Here is a 9,227-nt window from a genome sequence, read left to right as displayed (position 1 = left end):
AGTGAGAATAGTCAGATTTCTACTTCGAGTCGTTTCCGGAATTCTTCCGGCTATGTTTGAATTTTTGGAGCATATGTTATGGGATATTTTGTGAATTTGGTACTTCTTATTGGGAAATGGTGCCGGGAAGTGATTGGTTTTTGCCTTCAAGTCGTTGGGAATTCTTCTGGCTACTTTTTGAGTTTTAAAATAATCAAATCAATAATTGCTGTATTAAAATTCTTAACAAAATTTTAAATAAAATTGAGTCACTTTAGGATATTTTCCAGACTATGACGAATCAGTTGAGGCTGGGTGCCCTTCTTCAGCATGTGGCGAGAACCTAAACGCAACTTTGGAAGAAAACTCGTTCACTTCTGATTATTACCCTGCACGATACGCTGCTCACTCCAAGTGCGAATGGGTCATAACAACGGACATTCCAGACCATCGGATCCAGGTGACCTTTGACGAGCTGGATATCGAGGGAGATCCAAAAGAATGGTGTCCAGATTATCTGGAACTGTTTGATGGCAACTCAAGCTACTCAAAAGTTCTTAAGGTTAACGAAAAGGAGAGACGGGTTTGTGGAATCGTTTTGCCCAACCCTGATTCGTACTTGTCAACCAGCAACTCTATGGCCATTAAGTTTGTATCCGATGGCTCGCTGAACAGACACGGTTTTAAGCTGATTTACAAATCGGTGCCCAAGAAAGAAACAAAAAGCGATTCGAAAATGGAGAAAAAACCTGCGAGCCGAAAGAGGCGAGAAGCAACAACAGAAAAACATCATCATAACTCAATGCACAGACATCAAAAAGTTAAACATGAACCAGAAAATTCAAGTGGGCAAATTTTGCCCAAACAACCGCGAAAAATGAAAGTTGATTTGCCACGAAGCAGGCGAGCAACTATAGAGCACGAAAAGCACCCGTTAAATTTACATAAAAAACGATCAGTAGAAAAGGACAAACAAAGGCCAGATACAAAAACAGACGGTACATCTAATGATTACGGCAACGAAGTAATTGAGTCCAATAACGACAACAGACCTGATTATGATTACGATTATAAACAAAACAATAGTTCCGATTATGTTGATGATTATAAACAAAATAACGGGTCAGACAATGATTATGATACTGACTACGACTATCGTAATGGAAATAGTTCAGATTATGATTATGATGATTACGATGATTATGACGACTATAGGGATTACTATTTTGGTAGATATGACTATGACTATGATTATGATTACGATTACGACTACGACTATGATTATTACTATGTCTACGATTATGACCCGCCCCCAATAAATTTACAGTTTTTTGAATCCAGCTACGGAGACTATTACAGTATGTACAAAAAGTCAAAACTCCCCGACTACTCAGATTTTAGAAGAGCCGCTTATTTCCGTCAATACATTGTTGCTTCTAATGGACATCAGCTGAACGATTTTATAGTTCAGTGCACATTTGATGGGAAAAAGTGTCTGAAAAACGGGAATGATTTTGTGGTGTTTGAAGATCCGCTGTATGGCAACTGTTTCAGCTTCAACTCTATCATGTAAGTAAAATGTCATTTTGTTGTTGTTTTCTGTTGACAACTTTAATAATAGTCTAATGGATATTATTTTAGCGCAAGGTAGATCGACAATTCATTACAATTCTTCACTTCTGACAAAAGAATTTGTTGAAAGACAACAACAAAATCACGTATACATTTGTTCACGCATTTTTAATACTCTTCAAGATTATCAATTTTCAATATTTATTTCAAACAGATAATGATTTATAGCAGCACACGGCTCTCCCATTATAACCCCCCCCCCCCCACCTTAGTGGTCAGATAACCTATAGCCCCCTTCCCCCCAGCTTAGTGGTCAGATAACCTATAGCCCCCCCCCCCAAGCTTAGTGGTCAGATAACCTATGGCCCCCCCCCAAGCTTAGTGGTCAGATAACCTATAGCCCCCCCCCGGCTTAGTGGTCAAATAACCTATAGCCCTCCCCCCCATCATGGTATATTACAAAAATCAGCTAAAATATAGTTAACAGGGCTAGTATTTCCGTTTATGTCGCAATTATAACACGTTGTAAACGATCCCGCCATGCGGACGCATCTGGCAATACACCAGGCGAATGTCCATGTACGTTGACATCCGTGTCCGGTGAAGGGAGACAGATGAATCGAAGCACCTGCGTGTTCGGGGAATGTCCCAATTTTCACCTGCACACTGCGAACTTTAGAAATTGTCAATGAAAACGTCCCCCCATCTTTGCTGAATTGTAGTTAGATAGTGGCATTTATTCGGACGCTGGTTCTTTTTGTTGGAGAGTAATTAACATTACTCCCTTCTGAGAACAGTTGAGAATCGTACAGAATCGCAGAGAATTGTTGAGAACCACAGTCAACCAGTTTGAAACATTGTTCTTCGTCATTTTAATTGGGACAGATCGTAACTTGACTTTTGCCTCGCCAATCTGTTAGAGTTTAAAAGTTAGGTATATCGCCATTTTTATTACATGCTCGATTTTCGAAATTTTCATTTCTGTTCTCTGTACAGTCTGGAAATTGTGACAGACTGAACATGAAAATACCTTTATGGGTTTAGTCATGCTCAGAAACATGACAGCAAGTAACAGTTAATGCACAGAATGCTAGCAGTCTGTTTGTACTATATATAGACTGCTACTTTCTTTTTTAATTCAAATTACTATGCCACAGTTCTGTTTCTAATTGGAAAACACTGGCACAGTACTGAGGGGGTAGATATTGACCTTCATTGCATGGCCCTAGTAAAGTTGAGCCAAACTTTTTTTTATGGGTCGATCCTAATTGGTATCTAAGATTGGTATCTAAGAAATTCTCCATACGCAATTGAAGTTAGGAAAATAGCACTAGTTTAATTTCCCCTCAGTGACCCTAGTAAAGGCCTTGTCTATATGAAAATGGTTAATAAGCAGAAGAGAGGTGAACGTAAATGTTGACTTTAAGTACATGGCCGAGGACCCTATTAAGGTTGAGCCAAATTCTTTTCTTGGGTAGAGCCTAATTTTTTTCATAGGATAAATAAGTTCTTTCCTAAGAACTCATACTGACCAACCTTCAATCCCTTAATCTACCGAAACGCAGTCAGGGATATTGCCTACAGCTCTACAGTGCCTCTAAACTCGACGATTTTGAAGGCTATAGATAATGACCAATTACCAAACGTAAGTTGATTATATCGTTTTTTATTGGACCGAATTCGAGGACATCATTTAAGGTCAAGCGCAAGTCAAGAACGATCACTTTGTTTTATGTCAGAACTGAGGACAACTTCGAAAGTCAAACCAAATTTTTCATAACACATAATGGCAGAGAGCGATTTTTTCATACATAATATTGGTTAAAGACGGTCTTTTCATTAGTCCAGACGTCGACCAAATTTGGATTAAACAAAGGCAAGATGCATTAAAACGCATGGACAGCTAAACCTGGTGAAAGGATTTGTAACTTAATATCAGGTGCTTATCAAACAGACTTTTCACAATATATGTAAAAATTTGTAAGATCTTCGCATATATTTGGCGTAGCATGAGATGACTATATATATTTTTTTCTCGCGCCTAAACAGAATGTTTCATCATATCAACTTTAACAATTGAGATGGACTAAGTTGTTTTTAGGGTAAAATTACCTGAACTTTATTTAGTATTTGTCATTAGGTTGCGCTGGGTGCAGCAACGGGTTGTTTTTATCAATTTTTACGAATTTGCAAATATTTGCAATTTTCGACTTGGTTTGCAAAAATTTGCAAATTTGACCTTCAGCAGTGAAAATTTGCAAAAATTTGCAAATTTGACATTGATTCCGAAAAATTTGCAAATATTTGCAAATTTGACATTACATTTGGACTAGGGTAGTTCAATTTAAGGAGAAGAATTAGCTACATAAACCCTGTCATATATCAAAAGACAAATTGCATCCAGTTAACGTAAAAAAATAGACTGACTTGTTAATATTAATTTTCCCTCCAGTTCTCATCGGTCTCTTTTATCCCACGTTTTGTTCAAGCAACCTTGCGTCGAACAAAGATTTGAGTTCCGGTTTTTGTGTTCTTGAAGGTTTGAAAGCAGTTTAACGTAATTAGCAAATGCAGCTGCAGAAAATTGATTTCATTTAATTTTGTAAAATGGGCTCTGAACGTAAGCATTTGAACCCCATATGTATATAACCTTTCGTTTTTAATCTCCACAGCAAATTAGTCGTTCCAGAGCAACTTGTACGACATTTTGATTGTTTAATTTTTTGTAATTTTACATGAGCTAAATTAAAGGTAAAAAAGTTTGATATTTGTGATTCTCAAAATTGTGTTCAAAGCTCTGAGCTTTTAAGCTTCTAACCTCTATTCTACATTGTCCCTGTTGACTTACACTACAAGAAGCTATTCTGTCGGACCATTCGGGCAGCACCCAGAGGTTGCGTTTGATCATCATGTCTACAGCAATTAAAACTTATTAGGTTTAATAAAGAATTATTGCATTCAGACATAAATTGGTAGTAGGTGACAAAAAAATTTGAAAGGCAAGTTAGCTTAATTTTCTCTGTAACTTCAATTTTTACACTATTTATGCGACCAATTTCCGTTTTTTATGTGAAGCCGAAGAAAATTTAAAACACCTCTAAGTTCAACTATTAGAACAGCTTTGTCCGCAAAATCTTAGGGAAAATTATGTCATTTTTAATTTAAGCTAACAAGCAGCTAAAATGCATTGGTATAAATAGTTTCTCCGACAAATAGGCACCTAATTTTTTAAATTCTTTATGCATGTCAATAGTTAATTAATAATTAGTTATCAATAGTCAAATTAATTTTGTCAATCTGTTGAACACGAGTTGTGTTTACTTCATATGTCCTTTGGCGGCTGTTTGATATTAATATTTTTTGTAAACTCCGAAATGAGATCTAATTGTCCTTGTTAATGACTTACTTTTAAAATCAATTAAATACTCTTCAAAATTCACAATGCATCAAAATGCGAGTTTAATTCGAAGTAGTTCATTAAAGAGTGTTGTATAAAATATTTTGCGTAGTTATTAAGCCGCATTGACTACCTTTTTTAAAGATAACAGATATGTAGATTTTTTTAGAAGTATAAGTGTGAACTAGTCTTTATTCATAGGCACGCATGAATAAATTGGCCCATATCCAAGGACCTTTGAATTTGATAGGAAACTATCATAACAACATTTATCAACTTTAATTTGATAATATATGCTTGTACTACCGAGTGCTAATTTGTTATTCTTTTTATTTAAAGGAAAGATCTAAAGGAATAATATTGGGTATAATAACAATGGGTAATAATGACAATGGGTATAATAGAACATTGGGTGTTTGGGTTTATTGTCATGTAATTAATCAGTATATATGATCATCGAGCGACATTTTGAAGGTGCTGAAAGGTTCTTACTTCCAATTCTTTGAAAACCGCACCTAAAAACCGACTTGGAAAAGCGCTTCACCGAGTATATGACAGTTTTGATCAGTTTTTTCTTCATTTCGGACTTGACAATGTCCTAATTATTTGAACTTTAGGTCGCAACATCCTGATATGCCCACTAACCTTAGACACAGCAGCAAAACTGGGCACGATTTCGGTCTCAAACTGACCATGTTCTTAGACTACGCAGAATACATTGGACTGTTCGCCCCAAACACAGGAGCTAGGGTGCTTGTTCACAACCCTCGAGTGAAGCCCGACCTGCAATCGGAAACATTTTCTGTCTCAGCGGGCGAAGCGACATTCATAGCTGTCAAAATGGAGGTTGTTGAACGAAAAGGCGGAAAATACGATAATTGCACTACAAACTGGCCTGAATCTTTGAAACTCAACGAGGAAACTGTTAAAAAATGGCCAACTTATACCCAAGACGCGTGTATGAAATTCTGCCTTGTTAATGAGCTAGCGGCGCGTTGTGGCTGTACAGACTCGTACGAATACGACTTCAGCACAGATAAAGTTATCAACAATGGTTCTAGGTTCTACTGTGAAATGACCAACAAAATTGACAGTAGATGTCTCGAAGATGTTCACTTTGATTTTAGAAGCCACATTTTAGCATGCGATTGCCCCGCAGCCTGTCACACTGTGGAATATCAAATCCAAACTTCCAGGTCACCCTGGCCTTCTAAGAACTTCAGTCCTTATTTCGCATCCAGAATACTCAAATCAGAATCGAACCGAGTTCTTGCCTACATGAAAGCATTGACAGACCAGCACAACATCAGTGACAAGTCTATGGAGGAGAGTTTTAGGGAAAACTTTGTTAGACTCGAGATTTTCTACGAAGTTCTGAACTTTAGAAAAATTTCGGAGTCAGCAGCTTACGATATGTCTGCACTTGTTAGCGACTTTGGAGGCAACATCGGACTATGGCTAGGATGGACCATTTTAGCCCTTTTCGAACTAATTGAGTTCATATTTCATTGTATCAGAGCAATTTCTTTTAAATAAAATTCTATTTTCGTTACATAATTCAGTTTCAAGGCAAAACAGTCTTTTTGTCAAAAAATTGGCGGAAAACTGATTTACAAAAGTAGAAACAAGCTTAACAAAACCAAAATTGACCCCGATTGACCGAGAAAAAAACTAAATTAACCGAAATGAAACTTTGAGTTCAACAAAGTTGAACGAGAAAAGGCAAGACAAGAAGGTACTGCAACGTGTCTGGCATGATTTTTGCAGTGAGAAATTCGCTTTTCCAGTCAATCACGTATTAAGTAAAATTTATCCTACAATTTCTACGATTTCAATTTTGGTATCAAATATTTGTGGTTGCTTTGTATATTCAACCGTGAGAACATCAATTTTTTAATTTAAATTGAATATAATCTTTGATTACTGTTGGGCACTGTCCACATGGGGTCAGAATAATTTTTTGGTAAGGTTTGATAAAAATATCAAACTAATTATCGCTATGCTTAAACTTGCCCAAATCGTTCCCGTGTCAAAATAGTTGTCATGACAAAAAAGAGGGGGGGGGGGGGTTCTCGGGCTATTCAGTTTCGGGTGCTGTTGTGGCCGTCCCATTAAAAAGAGGAAATTGAGGTGCTTTGGGGATATCCAAAAACTGGAGCTGCAGAGGTCTGAACGTTGATACAAAACTGGGGGTCACCCACAATCATTTCAGTCTCTTCCACCCCTTGTTTTTTAATGACTGAAGGTGAAAGAGCAATTAACCATTGATTCAGAAGACAAATAAGGCGACACAAGATGTACAGAAGGCGGATGGATACACACGGCAAAAACTTCTATTAGCTTCATACTTCGAATTTTCAAACAATCAGGTTTTCAAACTAACTGCTCCGACCCTAATTAGTGAGAGGAGAGGCTAGGAACTAAATGATAAACTGATTTTTTTTGTTCAGAAAATTTTGGCCGATCGATATATTAATTGCAGAAAGTTATGAATGGTATCATTAAATCCGTGATTTTTCGAAAATCTTAATGGGAGGGTGCTTGAATTACGTACTTTTGGAAGAGTTATTTAGGTTTAATTTTTTTGCTAACGTTCAATTTTTCACGCTAATTTCATTCACTTTTTTAGACGAAATCTGACGTTTTAGTTCATGTCAATTTTTATTTTATTTATGTTCACAATTTTTATAAACTCAAGCATCTTCATATAAAATTGCACTAAGTTTGAGGAAACCAACAATTTCTAGAATTTCAACAACATTTATTTGTTTTGCCTTTAACAATAGTTCTTTTTAACTTCATTATTAAAACAAAGAAATAAACGTTTTAGCAATATTAGCATGAAAATCCCCACATTTTGTTAGAACTTTTTCCATCAACAACAAGATTTTTTGTGAAAACATAGTCACGCAGCACCACAATCAGGTGGTAGATAAACCAATTTTCGACTTAGTTCTAATCAGGTATGCTAAACTATGATTTAATTAGTTAGATGTAATCAACAATAAAACTTTTTCTATCAGTTGTGCAACAAATGTGTCATTCAATAAAATCATCTGTCTGAAAATTTACATTTATACAAAATATCTTTTCGTATTTATGCTAAGCAAAACAATTTACCAATAATTTTATTGTTCATTTCTCAAACCTAAAATGACGAAATTTTTAAAACATTTGCTAGCTGCTGGTTTGCTTTTTAGCGTTTGTTCCCCTTGAGAATACAACATTTTCATTCTTTCCTGATAACAATCTCCGCATAAAAATTTTTTAATTAGCTTTTTTATGTTAGATTGAACCAATGCCATCTGTTATTATTGACAATAAGAAGCAGCAGAATAATTACTCACTTATCCACTAATAACTATCTTGGAAACAGAAAAACTAAAATAAAAAGCCGTGGACTACCAATGGAAGGAACAACAGCGGGAAAAACTCAATCGATCAAAATAATTTCATGGAAAAATTGATGTCAAAGTCACTAAGCCTGACTACAAAATTACAGAAATAAAAAACCGCACTAATTTTATAAGAAGACATTTCATCGTAAGTTGCTTTTGTTCGGTATTCCGCTTTCAGTTAATATTGTTTGTGTGATGTTGTTGGTGTTGTATCCCGCCGTCAGAGAGCCAAACTGATCAACTTGCATCCCTGACGCTAACGTTAGCGTTCTTTAAAAGACCCGCGCAATCAAGTTCCAGCGTTGTTTCTTTGCAACAGTTCTGACGTATCGTCAAATTTGCGTTACAAATCTCATTTTGGAAATAAAAATTCTTGCATTTCATGTACAGTGGATTACATCAATAAAATTATTCTTATGAATTGGTGTTTCAAGGTTAAACTTTTTAGTATTGCACTTGCCTACTGGTACAACACTAACAGACTAGACAACAAAAAAGCGTAGAAATATGACGTGACGAGGTTAAACTAACGTCCATGGAAATTCTTTTCTGTAATTTGGTTCAAATATGAAATTTCTGAACAATTTGGAAAGAATGTGGAAAATTCTTCTGCATTCACTACCCTCACTTTAATGAAATCACCACACAAGTTGGATTTTAAAATAGACACACAGATTTAGAAGTAGTGAACAGATGATAGAAAGAAGTGAGCGTTCAAGTTCAATTATTTCTTTTACTACTCGGGAGCTAATCAATACCAAATCTTAAGCTAATTTTTCTGTTGCTTCCAATATTCAGGTTTGGTTTTTCCGGGCAAAAATTTTGTAAGACGCAGTGGGAACATTATGTGCGCAGTTTGTTGGCTTTCTATTTTACAGTTA

At 35.9% G+C, this 9,227-nt stretch overlaps 1 protein-coding gene across 1 annotated transcript; it reads left to right on the top strand.

The window, feature by feature from the left end:
* Positions 1–257: 257 nt before the first annotated feature.
* On the top strand, positions 258–6,508 carry LOC142356013 (uncharacterized; the record flags this gene model as incomplete). The annotated part of the gene is made up of 2 exons (XM_075408008.1): positions 258–1,548; positions 5,566–6,508. Coding segments are annotated over 2 exons (2,210 nt in total), but the record flags the coding sequence as incomplete, so codon positions are not given.
* Positions 6,509–9,227: the final 2,719 nt, after the last annotated feature.

This window comes from Convolutriloba macropyga, unplaced genomic scaffold (genome assembly GCF_964194025.1).
Source record: "Convolutriloba macropyga unplaced genomic scaffold, txConMacr16.3 SCAFFOLD_5066, whole genome shotgun sequence".
NCBI classification, from domain to species: domain Eukaryota; kingdom Metazoa; phylum Xenacoelomorpha; order Acoela; family Convolutidae; genus Convolutriloba; species Convolutriloba macropyga.
This window is presented reverse-complemented; position numbering and strand designations above follow the sequence as displayed.